This window comes from Fundulus heteroclitus, chromosome 19, assembly GCF_011125445.2.
Source record: "Fundulus heteroclitus isolate FHET01 chromosome 19, MU-UCD_Fhet_4.1, whole genome shotgun sequence".
Taxonomy (NCBI): Eukaryota; Metazoa; Chordata; class Actinopteri; order Cyprinodontiformes; family Fundulidae; genus Fundulus; species Fundulus heteroclitus.
The window spans coordinates 18389078-18408984 of NC_046379.1; the positions used below are offsets into that span (position 1 = coordinate 18389078).

The window sequence follows — 19907 nt, forward strand, 5'->3', positions numbered from 1 at the left end:
ATACTGTAGATTACTGGAGGCTGGTTCAACACTGTGTCTGCAGAGCTCTCGTGTTACCATTGTTCTTTTCATCAATGATCATATAAGCATGCGGTCAAATGCTCAACAATATTTTTGTCCAATGATAAATGGGTTCAACAGTCTGAGAAAATAACCATCTAAACAAAAGTATTAAGGCTCCTTTAGTTTTTTTGTTTTTTTTTGTACTTGTTTTCACACTAACGCACACTTGAAAGCACACCAGAATAAGTGTTATCATTTCCTCTCAGCTCATCGACTGCTTCTGTAGGAATAACTGCAAATATATCTGATTTATATGAACACCGAGGTGGTTTCCAAAAAGCAATAAAGAAAGTTATTTGCTAGAGGTAATATCTCGACATGTGTCGTGTGGTGACCTTGATTTATCTGGCTGGCCTCCGTATCACTGCATCGCAGCGCCTCTCCCTCCTCCCTCGGCCTCACCCAATGCTGCAGTGAAATCTGCTCGCCCATTAGGAGAGGGTGCTGTACGTGGCGCAAGGTAGCAAAAGTAACATCCTGCTGCGGTTGCTGATCCAGCTACCTTCTGAATGAAAAAGCAGTTTTAAATAAGCCGTCGTAGGACTGCTCAGGAATGTATTGAGATAAAGTGTTGCTTCGTAGTTTTTGTGTAGACGTCTCCTCCTTTACAGTTATTCCAGTTTTTTTTCTTTTATTCTTTTTGCTCACTCATCAATTTCTGCAAATACTTACTATTTAGGTTTTACTCTTCCGTCTGAGGCCATGATGGTTAAAAGTAGACTTCATCAATATTGCATGTTTTGATTGGTTTAATATTAATGCTAAAATAGTAACACATCAAATATTTATACCCACAGCGCTGTCCGAATGTCGCTCTCCCTTCCTCCTCTCTCGTCTCTCCACAGCTTCTGGGGCTGCAGGAAAAAAGACCAAATTTTCCCCCCCGACCGCTTTAGACCCACAGTCATTTGTAATATCAAGATACTGACATGCTGAGGTAATCTGTTGTAGATTTTAGGGCCGATAACGTTTCTTTGTCTTCACATTGCACTAGAATCGGGGTTGCTCTTATTGAGCAATTAATCATACTGAGTGTACTCCACCACGTAGCAGCTTGTTGGTTTCTTTAGAAGTGAGGTCATGTTGCGGTGCATTGATAAACGCAACAAGAAGGAGGAATTGGATAAACATGTATACAGAACCAAAACAAACCGCATGCATACACGTATATGATGAGAACGTTGTTTTCAGCAGAACACCTACAGATAGCTGCATCTATCGCCGAGTCAGAAGTCCTTAAACATTATTCAAGGAGATCCAAATTCTTGATAACTGGGCAATAATAAGAATCAAATTATTAATTAAAAAAAGATATAACATCAAAGGTATTAAGATCAAATTGAAAATGTGATAGAAGCCCCACATACTGTATGTCTTTTTAATTTTTTAAGGAGACTATAACTAATTTTCAGGTCATTCAGAGTTTCAGGGTTCAGAAGTTTGAACGCTGTTTTTTTTTTTTTTGTGTTTTTTTTTCAAATGCTTTATAGAGTTTGCTCAAAAATATGACAAGTAGTGAATTTCAAGTAAAAGCCAGCCTAAGAAAAGGTTTTGAAGAGTAGCTAAATAAAATGTTATATTACTATTAAAAGAAAAAGTATAAAGATAGAATAATTTTAAAAAATCTGCTTCCTTACAACATATCCCACTGAGGATATGTTCTCAAAGTAGGGTTAGAGTTATAGTTTTTGTACGTAGTATTTTTTGGTTACCTAACTGAAGTTATCTAGGAAAAACACTTAGTTTTGTTTTTCAGTCGTGGTAAAGTTCTGGTTCCCTTCTCTGTCTACCAGTTTGATTCTGGCATGACTGGGATTTTCCATTGCATCGATTATTACAAGTCTTTCACTTTTTACAGTTATACCAAAATGAAATTTTCATAGTGTTTACAAAACACAGCAAATCAATTTTTTTTTCAGAAATAAATATGCCGTTAAGCTTGATTGCAATTTTTTTCCCCAGTATGCTCCCAATTCTACCTCTTATCAAATGCCACAGTTCTTAAAGTCCAGATCCCCACTTTTTATCTCCCCTGACAGGAGTTTAGGGCCTTTGAGCTGCTGAGAAGCGGACTGGACCGCTCCAAGTATCTCCTGGTGAAGGAAGCTAAAATCATCGCCATGACCTGCACACACGCTGCACTCAAACGGCATGACCTGGTGGAGCTAGGATTTAAGGTGACGCTGCTAATTTGATGCCAACAACAAGATATATATATATATATATATATATATATATATATATATATATATATATATATATATATATATATATATATATATATATATATATACCTTTTAATTTAGTTACTAAAACCATCATTTATGTTCTCTCTATTAGTACGACAACATCCTGATGGAGGAGGCTGCACAGATTCTTGAGATTGAGACCTTCATCCCTCTGCTGTTACAGGTAACATTGAGTCATTTGGAAAGTATAACTGACTTTTACAAGTTGGATGTTAATTCATCGGGTGAAATAGCTACTTTTCTTGGTAAATTAACAGTGCATCTTAAACCACATGGACAGAGTGTCTTTTTAAACTTGTACGGCTGCCCTTAACCTGGTTTTTCCTGTGATCTGTAGAACCCAGAGGATGGCTACAGCAGGCTGAAGCGTTGGATCATGATCGGAGACCACCACCAGCTGCCCCCAGTCATCAAGAACATGGCCTTCCAGAAGTACTCCAACATGGAGCAGTCTCTGTTTACCAGATTTGTGCGTTTGGGGGTTCCTACTGTCGACTTGGATGCACAGGGCCGAGCACGTGCAAGGTAGGTCCTAGTGGGAAGACAAGGGGCCAGGTTTAAATTGATCTAATTTGGAGTCTGAGTTCTCTGCATCTGTTTTGCCGTCCTCAGCCTTTGTAACCTGTACAACTGGCGCTACAAACACCTCGGGAACCTGCCTCACGTCCAGGAACTTCCCGAGTTCCAGGTACCCAACCCCGGTCTGACCTTCGACTTCCAGCTGATCAATGTGGAGGACTTCAATGGGGTGGGAGAATCTGAACCCAACCCTTACTTTTACCAGGTCAGTTTGCAACATCTCTATAGACAATATCAAGAATATTTATCCGAAATGGGTAAACAAAAAAAACAAAAAAATGTTTTACTGCCACATATAAACAATTAGGTCTCAAAAGATACAAAAAAATTACATGAGTAATTAATACAATTAGCTCTTAAAAGCAATTGCTAATTACTCAATAATGGAAACAACAGAAGCTCAGCACATATACAAGTATTTCTAGCTGCTATGCTGTCGATCCGTCGATCTTTCCTTCTTTCCTTGTGCTGATCATGTGTCCTTCCTTCCTTCCTTCCTTCCTTCCTTCCTTCCTTCCTTTCAGCCCTCTTTTCTTCTTCCCTCATGTCTTTCCTTCTTGCTCTTTCCCTTTATTGTGTTTATATTTTTGGCATTCATTACTTTCTCGTCTTCTCCCTTCCTTTCTTCCTCTCTGATGACCTTCTTTCTTTTCTTTCTTTTCTTTCTTCCTTTGTTCTCTGTGGCAACCCTTCCCTGTTGCCTATCCTGTGTTTCTGAGTGACCCTGCTCCTCTATCCCTTCTTCCTGCCTCATATTCTTCCTTTCTTCTGTTTCTTTCCTTCCTTCTTTCTGTCCTCCTTCCCTTACGTTGTTTACCATAATGAGAGGTACTTTAATTTACTTATTTACTTATTTTCTTTTAAGTTAACTTGAGGTTACACAAGTGAAGTGAAGCCTGTGAATTGTGTAAAACCACTAGCAGCAAACATTTTGTTCTTTGCATTGTTTGCAATGGCAGGGCTGCCATTTTGCTTCACAAGCACGTTTGTTACCTTGTATTTAGTTGCACTTTGAATTCAAGTCAACTCTCAGAAAAAAATATTTGACATGAAAGTTTTTAAAATAATTTTTTTAATTTTAATTTTCATATCGCCCAGCTTTAGGAACCATTTATGACAAAATGTGCTTAAACATAATGTGTACATAAAATACAATGAATGCTAAATGACTGATCAAAACAAAACAACAACAAAAAAAATATTATTCTTGTGGTAAAAATGAGCCAAACGAACTGTTTCTGGTGACAGAGTATTTTCATCCTTTCAGTACGAGTCCTCGTTGCTTTGTTTCTTCAGCTTGTGACGTCTTATGACAAGAGAAACGACTTTATCTGTAACATCTGTGGTGGCGGCGCAAAAATGTTAAATCAACTGAAATTCATCGTGCACCTCCTGAGCAGAATTTACTGCCCTTTACAAAGACAACATACCTGCAGACTTAAAACTGATGAAGCATAAAATCATCTTCATCACTAGCCTTTAAATGTGTCTTCTAAATTGGTGGTTGGACTGCAGTTCATTAATTTTTATGTTTTAGTGGCTCATCTATCAGTTTGTATGCTATATGGCTCGCTGTGCCTAGCGTGCAGCCTACAGTGGCTGCCCAGAGCAGAGCAGAGGCTTTGTCCTTCACACCGGGAGCCAGATTGGGTTTCATCATGACATTGCTGAAACTCGAAGACTGAGTGTGGGCAGGGGGCTGGGTTCATAAGCTCTTTTAGCTTTGCACCACTTCACCCTCTGTGACCAAATGTCATTCACAAATATTACTGCAAAATATATTATTGATACAAAGCTGCAGTGCATATAGAGATTTTTAAGATGCCTCAGATGAAAAACTTTCCTAAAAAAAGACATATGAAACAGCTGATGGTTCTTGATTCGAAGTAGAGCTGTTCCTAAAAGGAAAATTTGGAGAATTTCTTTAATATTTTACCTCTCTGTCCAATTAGTTTAATCATATTACTCCATGAGTACAGCTTCTTTTTGTCCTTAAATCCAGACCATGTGCACTTCTCAAGGCTCCAGGTCACATGAAACTCAACTCCATTTGCGTTTGCCATTTTTAAGCTCCTCGAGGGAATTGCCAGGATCATTTGAAACACGCACACATTAACTGTGCTAGGAAACGGGGAAGACGGTTGACACAAGAGAAGTTGTTGTTTCCAGTCCGTGTCGAATACCTCCCACAGCTGAGCAAACACTAATACAACCACTGCTGTGCGCTGACTGGGAATGGATCACCTATAAACAACGTGTAGTGCTTTACTTCTTCACCATATTTACTGAAGCATTTTCCATATTGGGTCCATGTCTATTCAATTCAGTTTATTTGTACTGCACCAATTCACAACAAGTCATCTCAAGGCCATTTACAAGGTCAATTTAATCAAATCATACAGAAACTGTGCAGATTGTATTGAGTCACTATGTTTACGTGCACAAAACTTCATGATTGGATTAAGATGTCTCCAGTTTAGAAAACAAAAAGTTATTGCATTTTCCTGTTTATATGGGCACACAATCAATTAATCTGATCATAATGCGTGTATATGCACCTGGCTTTATTCAGGATAATTCCCCTTAAAAAACACAGCAGAAGAAGTTCCGTCTTTGTTGAACAACAAATAATAGCAAACAAAGCAGTAGCGTACGTGTTCGTTAGTCTTCTGCGTGCCCAGGATGGACTTGCACCAGCATCTAATTACGATTGAAACTTTTCTGAATTACTTATAATTTTAAGCTCTTTTAATGTTACTAATAGGTTGTATCAGGAACACAGGCCGTTTTTCTTCCTGATATAGCGTGTAGCCACTCAAATAGAAATAAATTATGTTGATGTAGGGCACGCATGCACACTCAGGTCAGCTTGCTACGTTCAGAATAACTTGATCCTGACAAGTGTTTACATGTATGCTGATCGGGTTGTCAAGAGGCATAAACCACCCCTCTCATTCGGATTACACTTTAATTCCTATTGAACTTAATCAGACCACAATATTCCGACTGCCGTGTTTGTTTCCGATTGGCCGATTTTATTCTGACTGCTTATGTCCAGGTAGACTTAGCTATAGACTTGCAGCATTCACTCCTCCTGAGCGTGTAGCCACAGTGGACAGGCGCCTCCATTGTGTCGTTAACTTTACCTGTTTCCCAGGCAAGAGGATGAAACCGAACACATAAGTGTGTCTATTGATACTTCATTCAGATTATTTTCGTTTGCTGTTTAAAAAACGTTTTGATCAACATTTCTCACATTTTCCAGTTTTAAGTTCTAAGTTTAATACACCAGTAGGCTAAATGTTATTTTTTATCTCATTTTACTTCCAGTGTTGTCTGTACTACACTCAAGTACCCTTCTTTTCATTATCCTCTGTCTTTATGTGGCCCAACGTATCAGGTTACATTTGACCTGCTTGTTTGGTTTCTAGGGTCTTTACGGTTTGTTTCTGTGAAGTCTTAGAAAAGCCTTAAATGTAATGTCGTCAGACCTTACAGGCTCCAAAATATGCCCAGATTTTCTTAATTACGTTTTAAATCACATTCGGTTATATCTTCATGTGTTATAGTTCTGGCTGAGGGTTTCAGGTGTTATAACTATTCAGCCAAAACTACAAGAACCAAGGCATGCTTCTTTTACAATCATTCAAATCAAAAAGCTGTTAAGTTATCCAGTACCAGCTTCTCTGTTATGACGAAGTTTATGTTTTACATTCATTTAGAGGTCCGAGTCCTTAGGCTGCCTTCAACATATTGAGTTTGTTATAGTATTTTCCAGACCTGGATGAGTACGATAAAGCTGGAATTGGAGGATGTAAAACATATATCCCAACTGTTTTCTTTGTTCTCAGCTCTAAAGGGTCCCGAATTGATAACACAGTGAAGAGAAACAAAGCCACTATAATGGTTTATCAGGCTCTTTCTTCTCTTCAATATCATGTTTTTTTTTAGCTACTGGCTTAGAATCCACAAGAGAATCGTCATTCGTCTTTTTTTTTCCATTCACAGAAAAGTCACTAGCAAATTTTCCTCTTTGGTGTAGAGTTTTTATGATAAAATAAACCAATATTCTGTAAATATGTGCACGTCCAAGCATGACATGTTGGTAAGTTTGCGTCTGGTATGCTATATGGATTGTAACGTCTATAAAGTGTAACGTCACACACTGTGTTTTTAAATGCGTGTATTTGCTCAATTTGGTGGCAGGTTAATGGGAGAAAATGAACAAAGGCTGCCATTGTTTTTGATGTGTTGATTCCAGTGCAGCTGGATCAGGAGCTGTTAATGAAGCTGCATAAATTACCAGCAAAGATGTTAGGCTGCAGTCCACATTTAATTGAGACTGAATGAATAATGCATACAGTTGGCTTGTTTTTCTTTTTAGTGGTCACATTTGAAAGGCAGGGGGTGATTTTGGATCCAGAACACAGGGATAGAAAAATGTGTCATTTGGAAAGTTGGTCATTGACCAGTAACCACTGCTTTTAAAGCACGCTGTGCGTAAAAGGAGGTCCGGGAATCTGGAGACGTGCTTTTTAGGGATAAAAGACTAAACCATCAATCATTGAAATGGTATACATTTACTTCTCACAATACATTTTTAATTTGAATATGTTGATTTTACACACACCTAGAGCTCAGTTTTGATTCAAACTTTATATTTTCTTGCAGTTTCCACTCTGTTACATCTCAGTTTATTCCAGTTTGAAAATGTTGTGTTTGCAGGTGTCAAATTACTGCAGTACAAAAAAAATCCTTATCTGCAAAGCTGTTTACAGAAAATCCATTGTGCAGTGTGTATGAAGTTGACTTTTTTTTCCTTTGGAGTAACATAAATGATGTTAGATTGATATTTGCTAAAGCGATAACAAACTCTAAAGTGATTTAGACGGCATGAGACAGTTCATTTGTCTCTCCTTCGTTCTTTATGCTGCTTTATTCAGCACTCAGACAAACAAATAGGAATAATTTGATTCTACTCTTCCTGCTATCTTTTTGTTTTTGTGAAGAACCTGGCTGAGGCGGAGTACGCCGTGGCTCTCTATATGTACCTGCGGCTGCTGGGCTACCCGTCGGAGCGAATCAGCGTCCTGACTACCTACAATGGGCAAAAACACCTGATCAGAGATGTCATTAACCAACGATGTGCTGCAAACCCTTACTTTGGGCAGCCTCATAAGGTAAGACCCAATGGTAATTCACCACATGGAAATAAATAAAAAAAAAATGCATGAATAAAGAGCTGGATCAGAGCAAATGTGTTACTATATACCACAAAGAAAGGGACTGCTTGTCTTCATGGAGGAAATGTGAGGGTGTCTCCTATACTGTATGTTTGGGGTTGTGTCTTTTTACATGGTGTTTGTATAAAGATGATATACAGTGGTTGCAACTGTACATCATCATGATTTTTTAATGGTAATTGTTATTGATTTAGCCTGATTTATTACAGTAATATATTATCTAAATGTAATGTAGCACAGCTTTTATTTTTTTTCGAAGTAGATTTATGGCTGTTTTTTTGGCACAAATTCCCAAACGTTCAACAAGCTGTACTCGTTGTGTTCCAGTGTTTCAACTCCGCAACACAACCCTCTCATGTAATATCCCTTTCAAGGTGACATGTGTTTTATGCTTTTATGTGAAAGGAATCCACAGTCCCAGGAGACGTTTTTACACCTCATGTATACGCGTGGGGTTTTGAATGGTTAAGGGTAGAACCGCCTAACATACAGACACACCCAGATACGGTCATTAATAGTTTCCTCACACCCTTAGATGTCAAACGAAGTCCATCCTGTTCTGCTCTGTTGCTCTGAGAAAACGCGCACAGCTCTCGAGGTTCTTAGAGCTCCTGGTGTTTCTGTTATCAGCCGGAACAAAGGTGCCTACCGCTCTGTAAGGGTGCATATTTAAGAGCATCTTTCATTTTTGCAGTCTTTCAGTCTGAATGTGTTACATACAGCAGGGCAGAAATTAAAATGAATCATGCTTCTTGTCTGTGGCAGAAAGTGAGTCATCAAGAGACTTAATTTTGTTGAAAAAACTGTTTTCTTATTCAGCTCGGTCGGATCATGAGACTCTGGGAATAGCTGCGGGTCATAAGACCAAATGAAGCAGGGTCCTGCTTTTAACCAGCTGATTGGGAGAGCGTTGCTGCAGGAATGGGAATTATGTGCTCTTTTTATCTCTAAAAGATACTATTGGGATATCGTCATTTAGCTTGTGTCGTCTAATTTTGTCTTTTTTTCCTTTTATTACTTGATAAGTCAGAACCTCGCTATTACAGCTTTCCACTCCTGTTCTGTTTCACTTTTAAATGGTTTTAAGCTGTAAGGTCATGCTTTTTCTCGTTTGTCTTATTACTCTACCCACTTTTTTTTTTGCTCTCTAGCTGTTAGGGTTTTCACACACTTAATGGTGTCTAGCATTCGAAGAATAGTGTTAAAATGACAGTAGGCAAGTCTTTTAATTGGCATTAGTCCATATTATAGAATAGAATGGAATAGAAATACCTTAATTGTCCCACAGTGGGGAAATTCAAGCGTGATAATGGCAAAAACAAGTAGACAGAAGAAACCAGACTTGCACACAAGATTAAATAATATGAAAAAAATACATTTAAACTTAAACTGTACAGCAGAAGAGAAACATGGAGAAAGTTATTCATTTTCCAGATAATTAATAACTGTTTTATCAATTCTTACGTAATAGATCATCTGCCTCTTTTTTTTATTTTTCGTAGACTATAAACAGTACATAACATCTCAATTTCTAAATCCGGCCAGTTTTTCCAGTTGCCACTGAAGGCCATATTTAATTTTTTGCATATAATTCATTGCCTTATTTTTTTTGTTTGATTAAATAAAGCAGCAGGCTATTTTTATTTATATATATATATATATATATATATATATATATATATATATATATAAATATTCTTAGAATGTTTTGTAATGAGCATTTGCCTTTGTTGCATAGCACAAAATAGAATGTGACGAAAGCACAAGCAGCTTTAATGAAAATGTTTGATCTCTGAGTGTTCAGCTGAGATAAAATCGTATTGGGGGGGGGGGGTGCTTGTCCTGTCCAGGGTGTCCAAGCGGTCCACAGACGCAGATGGACGCGTCAAGGCCTTAATGATGTATGCACTGAGCAAACATGTACACACAAGAAGCTGCAGACTGCAGAGAGGGGCTCCTCTTCAGACACCGCAATTTCAAAACAGTTTTAACGCTCAAAAAAATGTATTATAAAATTACATTTCTAAAAATTACATGTTGACTAAAGATTTTGATGTGAACTAAACATTGCAAGTTGTTTGATTGTAGTTGATGTCTTTTTAGATTATAAAATTTATTTAAAAAGTCTTGAGTCTCTAGTATAGTCAGCTTTATTTCTTATTAGAGAACAAAACATGGGGCGCGCTGGTGGCGCAGCGGGTAGTGCGACCCATATACAAAGGCCTTAGTCCTCGATGCGGACTCGGGTTCAACTCCGACCCGCGGTCCATTGCCGCATGTCTCTTTTGGCAAAATTGTACAGCCCTAATATTTTTAACTGTTTATCTCCTGTAATGAGCTCAATGTCTTTGAGGTTGGAAGGCCATGACTTTGAATCTAAAGCAGGTTCCATCGTTTCTCTTTTGTATTAAAGTTGGGAGACGCTTGGTCATTTCAAAACAATAACACTTCCTGTCAGAATAAACATGTTGGTAATATTAAAGGATTGCCTAAATCTGGATTTGCCAGGGTTGTGAATAATTTTGGTCTTAACATTATCTGTGACTCAAAGTCTCAAGTAGCCTCTTTGCTGCTTTTTAAAATTTGAAAATGGGTCAGGATCCCACTGAGTCATTTATGATATCAGTTTGAGGGCCAAATTAATGATACGTTGGACACCTGCAGGGTAAATGTGTTTACTTCTATTTCCTATTTTTGTCTAAATCTTCTGTTGTGCAACCATACCTCCCCCCCCCCCCACTAATGTATTTTTTGTGTTCTGACAGTGAGTCTGAAATTGTGCTTAGCCATGTAAGATGTCTTGCAAAGTTAAGACAAAGCATCAGTCAAAGTGCTCACATCCCTAGTCAGTGTGCATACCCAGTGATACAGTGACAGGAGTGACAGGCTGCTAGATCTGCTGAAATGAAAAGAAAAAATGGCCAGAGAGGGAGCTTGATGAAACAGAAAGAGGGACTCTTACGGGAAAAATGCTTAGCGGCTGAAAGGTCAGGCGCTGAGCAGCGGGTCCGCAATGTGTCTGACAACGTGCCACAATGTCTAAACCAACAAAATGTCAAAAGCCTGCTTACTTTACTCTGATGGCTTTAATTAGACTCAGTAGGATGGGGAGTGCCGGTTAGCACTATTCTAAGTGTCAAAATAAGACGCATTGCCCTACATTTTTATCTGAATACCAACAAAGCTGTTTCTATAGACAAAACACAATCATGCTTGCATTTTTCACAGTACTGTTTTTTGATTCCATTATATTTTGTTGATAATGTTAATTTGGTTTTCCGCTCTTAAATGTTTTATATAAAGGGATGCAAAAAAAAAAAAAAATTCAGTTGTTAAACAGAAGTGGGTGGTTATCTGCATTTCTTGTCCAACCAGTGTGCCATCTAGTCACAACAACACTCTTCTGTGTGGGTGATGTTACTGAGTGAAGAAGACTCAGTTACTTATTTTCAAAAACCTTGAGGTGTTTCAAATAATATTACGGGAAGCACAGAGGGTTCTAAAGCTATTTCTTTTATGTAAAGGTTGGCATTGATTAGTTAATACAAATGACAGTTTTTTTGTTTTTTAGTAATGCTAAATGCACTAATTGCTAACATAGAATGCTAAAGGCAGTTTAGAACGCGAGTCCTGCTGTCAAGTTGTCTTCGTTGCACAGCGAGATGCAGCTTTTGATTTTCCTACTGTAAACAAATCAGTGTTCTAAATAGGGATCATATCATTATCGTGGAAAACATCCTATAAGATTTTTGATTTATCGTGACAACCATAAATTCCAATTAACAATGTCTGAAACCCCCAAAGACTGACAGTATTGTCATGATTATTTTTACTACTTTAGTTCCATGAGAGCATCAATAAATTTAAAAGATTTTTGGAGTTAATTAGTGATAAGATTACACTTGTTTATGTAACTGGTGTCCCGAGGAAACCTTTTTATCAAAATGGGTTATCTTTTGGTGTTTGTTGGTCTTTGACTCCAGTGTATGGCAGTAACAGCCATAAATTTGTCTTAAAAAAGACCTCAAAAATGTCCCAATAAATAACACTAAATATTGTAGGTAAAAACATTTTTGTCCATATCCCCCATCCCTAGTTTCGCACGTGGAAAGGCTGCAGTAGAACGTGGTCCCTAATTAAAGTTTCTTGAACGAGAATTAGAATGGGCTAAAATTTGGTCCTCATAGTTAAAAGTTGACAAAGCTTGTGATTGGAAAATCCAGTCCCCAAAAACTCTGATTGATGCACCTCTCACTGTTACAACCATAAATAAGACCACATTGGCTACTAAAGTGTCTTAATTGTCATCATGCAACCATAATGCCTCCAAATGTCAATTATGGTTGCATAATGAATACTGAAGACTCTTGATTGAATTCTCTGAGATACTATGAAAAAGAATGAATGGACTCCCCAGAGTTTTAGTTGTCTTACATATATGGATGCACGAGGAAATAAAGGTGTGTTCCTGTTGAAGGTCTCAGTTCTCTTCTGGAAACGGAAGTGAACTTAAATACTATAATAGTTTACAACAGTCCGTTACAAGGAAATCTTTTAAAGGCATACTATGTCACATTTTCATTAATTAATGTGTTTCCATACCGCTTTGGATCATTACATGAGTCCTTTCAGGTCCGAAACAAAGGTTTTCTTCTCGGCCGCACTGGGGTCTGGTGGGGGAATACCGCACTTGCAATTGCAAGAGCTCATCGGCCCGCACACACAGAAGCTTCGCTTTACGGGAGAGAACTCCAATGGTTTTTTGTCCCCTGCTATTCACTATATGCACGCGCGAAAGCTAACAACAAAGAAACCGCGTGTTTACGGTCAACTAAACATGCAAGCATATCGAGTTTTTATTATTATTATTATTATTATATTTATTATTTATTATTATTTCATTATATATATTTTTTTTCTGTTTGCGAGACGCTACCGCGGCGCGCGGGCCGCGGCGAGGCAGGCCGCGAGACGGAGCGGCAGCGGCGAGGCGGGCACGACAGCTTGGCGCGGCGTGATGTGCGAGTAGCGTCTCAGCCAACATTAAAAAAAAAAATAATAATAATGATAAAATAATATCAAACTTGGCTGGGCTGAGGCCGCCGCTACGCCAAGGATAGCGCTGCGAGAAGCTTCTGATGTTCATACCTTCACTGTGTTCAGTCATGTTTGTACTGCCCGTTTTTCCACTTTTCGTTTGCGTTCGCCTGTCTTGCTAAGCTCAAAACAACGCGACTTGGCTTGACGGAATGGACCAGAAACAGCTGAGCATCTTTACGACAGTGCACTTTTACTTTAGCCCTCTGGGGGGAGCCTCGCTGGAAAATTAACCCCGGTTGCATAGTATACCTTTAACATTCAGTTTAAAAAAAAATAAAAGCTTAAGCACACAAAAAATAAGGTATACTGTTCTGTGTTCCCTCTGCATGCTTTGTGAATAGTTCAAAAATCAAACCCACTAAATCTGCATATTCCAATGTATGCCACATCTTAGAATAAATAAAACAACCAGAAAAAGAGTGCCATGATCCACGGCTGTCCCATTAGCTGAAAGACAGTGTGTCACTCTTGTTCTGACAATGAGGAGAAGATGGTAGGAAACAATCCCCCTGTAAATAGCTGCATGTGTGTCTCACAGTGTCTTCTGTGTGCTCCTGCATGTCCACAGACATGTGTGTGTCACATTGACATGACCTCTGCGATTCTCTCCCTGGAAGATTTCTCATAAATAACTAAACAGCATGCAAAAAGCTGCACCTGGGGGAGATTGTCGATACAGGCCTTCTTGTCTGCGGGCCAGGAATAACCGCCCATCTTGTGTGTGTGCAAACACATGCATGTAGATATGCAATGTCTGTTTGGCCTAAACATACATCCCACGATTTCTGCTGCGTTTAAAAAAAAACCACATATTTTTGCCTTTGGGTTTGCACCTGTTCTATATAACCACCAGGAGGGCATAAATAAATACCTCATTTGCCCCATCCCTCACTCTTTCACGCTCACATTTTTATCCATGATGGGATGTTCTCTGAGGGTTCCACGTTACTTTGCATTACGAGATCAGAGGAAACTACAGCTACACATGATTTATCCAGCCTGACTGCCTCTTATTTCCAGGTATCTAGTCCTGGACTGTGCAGCTTCTTGATGGAGAACTATTGATCCCTGCTTATGTGAGGATCTATAGAGGACACACTAACCTCTTTCTGTTGGGCTTTGAATTTATCTCAGCATTGCTTTTCCAAAGCAAGGTGAGCTGTACAGTACTGTTTCTGAAGAACAGAACGTGTTTTGTGTGTCCGGCATCTGTTTTCAGCTGTTGAATCATGTCTTTGATCGTATTAACTGTTTAAGGACACTATTAGTTACGACATTTAGCAAAGTATGTCATTTGCTTCTATAATTTTCTGAACCTGAGAGAAAAAAAAGGAAGTTGAGTGTGGAAATGATTTTTGTTTCCTGACTTAATTATTTAATACAACTCCCAAAATATGACAATGTGAATTCCTAAAAGCTTTTTATATATTGTTTTAATTCAGACTGCCATTAAAAAATAGAAATAGAAGTGTAAAAGACAACAAACTGTCCTTTTAAGAATCTAAATTTACTCTCAAGGCAATTGATTCCTGATTAGAAAAGTCTTTGTTTTATACATTTTGAAAGGTAACTAATTACTGCATGTGCTAAAGATGTTGTACAAGTGCTGAATTAGTTGCAGTTTTTATCTTTGTTTTGTTTCAATATAATGGAAATATACCGAAAGATAAATGCCAACGCTCTATATGACTTTTAACTCTTTTTGATCAGAACGTTTATAAAGCTGTCAGAAATATCTACAAGGTTCAGTTTGGAAACCCTTTAGGATCATTTTTGCACATTTCTTTCAAAATATACCTCAAAGAAATTCCTCCCTTTGTGAACTTGGAAAAAACAAAAAAAAAAGTTTGATATTTTAAAGCTGCCTTTTAAAGAATCCAGTTTTGACCCATCTGCACTAGCTGTTAAAGGTAGAGTGGACATTTTTTTCTGGAAATGTAGGTAAGAAATGCTCAAGTCCCTTTTTGAATAACTGCGTGTGTGCAAGACCATCTTGCCTGCTCTTCGACTCCTCAGGGAGATTGTGTGAAAATATCTCCAAAATACACTCAGGTCATATTTATTTCTTCTGAGGATTTCGTCTTCTTCTCATAAACTTGTTATAAAAGTTTGATTCTTGCGACTGAGTCATTTTCAAAGTATACAGAGAGAGCAGCGGAACTACAATGAACGGCTAACACCAAGGCTAACTGGATACATAAACACTAGAAGTGCGCAGCCAGCAAGCGGAAACTAACAAATAACGCACTCTGCCATTACATGAGTGTGTCACAATGATTGGCATGTGAGACAACCAATAGATAAGGTGATGCCCTCGGAACTTGCAGCCGAAAAAGATTGTCCACTAACATTTTTGTGCAAAATCTTTAGGGGTTTTCTACAATCACATTCCCCAATGATCACCAGGGTGGCGTGTACCACAGATTAACAGAGTATTGTGACAGGTGTGGGCTACTTTGATTGCTGTAAACGGTCAAATACAGTCATGCGTAAAGCTGCGCGGTGGATGTATTGGCAGTACTTATCATTTTTCCAGACTTTCTTTGCTTTATCGCCGTGGATACCACTTCACCATGATGAAAAAAACAATCAGCTGACCCAATTTTTTATCCACATTAATATTCATGAGGTGCTTTGCATTGAACATTTACGGTTGAATCTGGGCATGTAAAAGGCAGAACATGAGGCGGGACAAGGTATGCAAACATTCAGGTACAGCTGTGATCTAAAAAGGAGAATTGCATGCTAGTGTGCGTGAGCATGGTTTTAGAAATCTGATTTCTATTGTTTTTTATTCTTTATTTTTCTTTTGCGTAAATCGTTTTTTTTGGTGGAGTATATACGCTTTTAGTATGGATACCACACAATGTTTTATAGATGAGACCCCAGATCTTTACAGTTATAAAAAACACACATAAGCTGATGTAATATGATGCTCTGACTAAACTTCCACATAATATAGATGCCCTCTACTTTGTGAAGTGCACTAGTCCTTTTCTGCAACATACGCCCCCCACAAAATGACCATGCCACCCCAGGACCTCAAAGGCCAATAATGTTCTCAGGCTTTCAAGTCTCTGCCTTCTTCCTCCAAATGGAACTATAATAGTTATGGACAACATTTTACATCTTTCATTTGAACAAAGTAGAGCACCAGAAATGTTTATCGATTATTAAATAATAAAATCCTAATAAGGAATTAACTTGAGCACCAATCTGCACCATCGGCTTTCTGAAATGGCAATCTGATTGCTTCTTTTTTACGTCATGTACACAATTTTATATCTTTCCTTCAATATCTGATGCTTTATATTCATGGTATTTTATAAACACAGCCTTCAGCCTTTAGCTTTAATTAAAGGAGCAATGAGCGATTTTTCACCACTAGGTAGAGCTTTAGCACTGTCTGTAGACCAAAACAAGATCAAGCCAGGCATGTCTTTTCATCGCTCCAGCACTCGGCACCCGTTTCCCCTTCTTATCCATCGGCTCATATGCGCATATTTGCAAAGGATAAAAACACAACAGAACAGCATCACCTTTAGGGGAACATGTCTAGAAATAATAATTGATAATAATTGAACTTCATTGATCTCACAATGGAGAAATTCACTTCTGCATCTTAACCCATCCCCTTGGGGAGCAGTGGGCTGCCACTGTGCAGCGCCTGGGGAGCAATCAGGGGTTAAGGGTCTTGCTCAGGGACCCAGAGTGCCGGCACTGGGGATCGAACCGGGTACTTGCATCCTTCTCTGAGTGCAAGCCCGCTGCTCTAACCACTCGTCCACGACCCACCCAAATAAGTAACTCATAACTTTATAATGCTGTTGGCAAGAGAACGTTTTGATCCGATGGCCGTGCTCTCCGCCATTTTGTGCCTGGTGATGGCATTTTATGAGCAGGGAGTGGGTAAACGTACGCAGCTGTTCACGTACGCGCATACACGGCCGGCCCGGCTATGCAAACAAGAGACTGGAGAACAACACAGAGAGATGGTGTTTGATGTTTAACCACAGTCCATCTAAAAAGATAACTTTAGTTATTCTTTCTGTCTAAAATAATGAAATTTCCCTTATTGCTCCTTTAAAGAACTCAGTTGAATATGTTAAGTGTATTGAATAATGTAGGTATTAGTAGCTAGGAAACCTGAGTCAACTACTTAAGACTATGCAATGCATAATAACTCAGGAACAGTTGTGCTCTACATGTGTGGAAGTAAGTAAAGTTACCAGCAGAGTACAAATCAAAGTGAAAACTCTCACAGAGAGGTACTTCTTGAGCATTTTCTCTCCTCTGAAAATAACCTCTGATTGAGGCTAACCACAAGGCCCCCTACTACCTTGGATCTGGTTCTCAGGAGGCCCCCGCTAAGAGGCTAGTGATAGCAAATGCCCTTTAAGCCGCATTAACTCTTCTGGCTGCCCATGTGGCCCTCAGCGATAACAACCCAACAGGAAGATGCCGGCTTCTTATCACTCTCCTCTCAAGAAAATAAATAAAGAAATCAGAAAAGGGGACGTCAAGAGGGAGAGTAGACTCTTTCGCATTTGTGAGCATTTCAGGAAAATCCTTTCCACATGGCTAAAATGCAAACATTCATTTAATCTGCAAAGCATCTTAGCTGCCGAAGCTTTGTTTGCAAGTCTTTTGTATTCATGCCGATATTCATCAGTTTGTTGGATGATCAAACTGTGCTTTGTGTGTGTGCAGGTTACAACTGTGGACAGGTTCCAGGGTCAGCAGAATGACTACATCATCCTCTCACTGGTCCGTACCAAAGCTGTTGGACACTTAAGGTGAATATTTCACTGCATGCAAGGCAGAATATTGTCTCTATTACAAAAAATGTCTCAGTAGTTGTTCTATTATATTACATGTTTAAGTGTCACTTCTATTTGTCTGTAATGCTATATTTTTATTGGAATGTTTATTAGTTTGTATTTTTATTTAAAAGGAGCAATAAGCTAAATTTCATTATTTTAGATAGAAAGAACTAAAAATAGTTTTGTGAAGAAATAAATGTATCTTTTTTAGATGGACTGGTTAAACATCACACGCAGCATCTCTCCGTGTTGTTCTCCAGTCTCTTGTTTACGTAGCTAGGCCGGCCGCACATGTGTCTACAGGTGTAGCTTGATACACGTCTTGTTTTGGGTCTACAGACAGTGCTCAAGCTTTACCTAGTGGTGCAAAATCACGTATTGCTCTGTTAATAAATTTATTTCAATTATCAGAAAAAATCTTTAGATTGTTAGACTTTTTCTCCTATGTCATTTTTTTTAAAGGTTAATCCTTTAAACCGTCCATCGGTCCATATTTAAATTCTAGCCAATATAGACATCAGCAGTAAATTTATGTTTGAATTTCTATATTTGAAAGGACCAAAAATAGCTGAAAACCCTGGAAATTCAAGTCTAAAAAAATCTAAAATGTTTTACATGAAATCTGTCTCTAGAAATCCTGAATGTCCCATTACCCTCCAGTGCATACATGTCCCTCTTCATTGGCTTAGGCCCTCTCTTTGCTCATGACTCACTCTTCTTCATTCCTTATTCAGTAATGTGTGGTCTAGTGGCCTTTCTACTGCCATGAAATCTCAATGAGCTCCTTACACTTTATATTCCACATGGTTTATTATCAGGGAGCTGAGGCTGAACTCATCCTCTGCACTTCAGTTAGCTATGCCAGCTACTCGCTCTGATATACATTAGCCGCTGTTGGAATTGCACAGCTCACGGCTTTATAGCAGTGTTGGACAGCCAACAAATTGGTACTCCAGTGCAAATAACAAGCCATTCCTTTTAGAGCTAAATACGGACTCTCTCTGCTCATCAGCCCTCATATTGGACCCTTTAGGTGGCAGAAAAACAAGACACTAAAAAGCCCATTTTTTATCTCACTGATAAGGAATTGACTTGACATAGCTGGCAATAAGTGTGTTTATCTTTTTGGCAGTGCAGGCTCCCTGCTTTCTATTGTCCATCTGATCCAGCCTCACACATTTACTGCCTTACACAGATTTAAAGGGTTTCTAATTGGTCAGTGGATGGGCTTGGAGCAGTTCTGTGGCCTCAACACTCCTGGATGATTGATTTCTGACAGCGCTGAACATCAAATCCTCAAATCGCAGTTTTTAGTAATTTTCATACTATAGGTAATAAACTCAACATGAAGGTAGACGTTTCTGGCAATAATAACGCATATGCATCTATGTTATGTGAGAATTTTACATCAGGTGTTGCTTTGCAAGCCTGCCAGTATTCATCACATCTTATCAGCTCAGAGTCTGCATGAAATATTAATAAACATGTTATTTACCCTCAGATCACTAGATTTTAAGGTTTAGGTTGACAAGCCAATGTTTTTTAACCCAGTTATTGTTATTATGCACAGGAGATGGGGCAGCAGTGAAATAAAGAAAAGTGTCAGACCTGACAACACCCAAAACTATAAGACAATCTTTTGAAATAGTGACTGAGACCTCTGCACCCAAATGAAATTTTACATGGTATTACCCCTTTTCACAACGTGCTCAGACAGTATGGCCACAAAAAGGTTTCATCAACCAACCTTTTAATCTTTTTTAATCAACCCAACATTGCCAAAAAATCTCATTAAACGAACATCAAAGAACCATATCACAACAAATGTCAGCTTAACGCACCTGACAAGA

At 38.6% G+C, this 19907-nt stretch overlaps 1 protein-coding gene across 3 annotated transcripts in view; it reads left to right on the forward strand.

The window, feature by feature from the left end:
* The window catches only part of aqr (aquarius intron-binding spliceosomal factor), a 96345-nt gene that overhangs the window by 38691 nt on the left and 37747 nt on the right, over positions 1-19907 (forward strand). The window contains exons 28-33 of one of the 3 annotated variants that reach the window (XM_036150561.1): positions 2103-2240; positions 2404-2475; positions 2650-2837; positions 2925-3096; positions 7901-8071; positions 17945-18034. The exons of the other annotated variants lie outside the window; for them this stretch is intronic. Of the exons in view, the coding sequence (XP_036006454.1) occupies positions 2103-2240; positions 2404-2475; positions 2650-2837; positions 2925-3096; positions 7901-8071; positions 17945-18034 (831 nt within the window). Of the gene's footprint in view, positions 1-2102; positions 2241-2403; positions 2476-2649; positions 2838-2924; positions 3097-7900; positions 8072-17944; positions 18035-19907 lie in introns of those variants that run through there. 3 annotated transcript variants of the gene reach the window in all.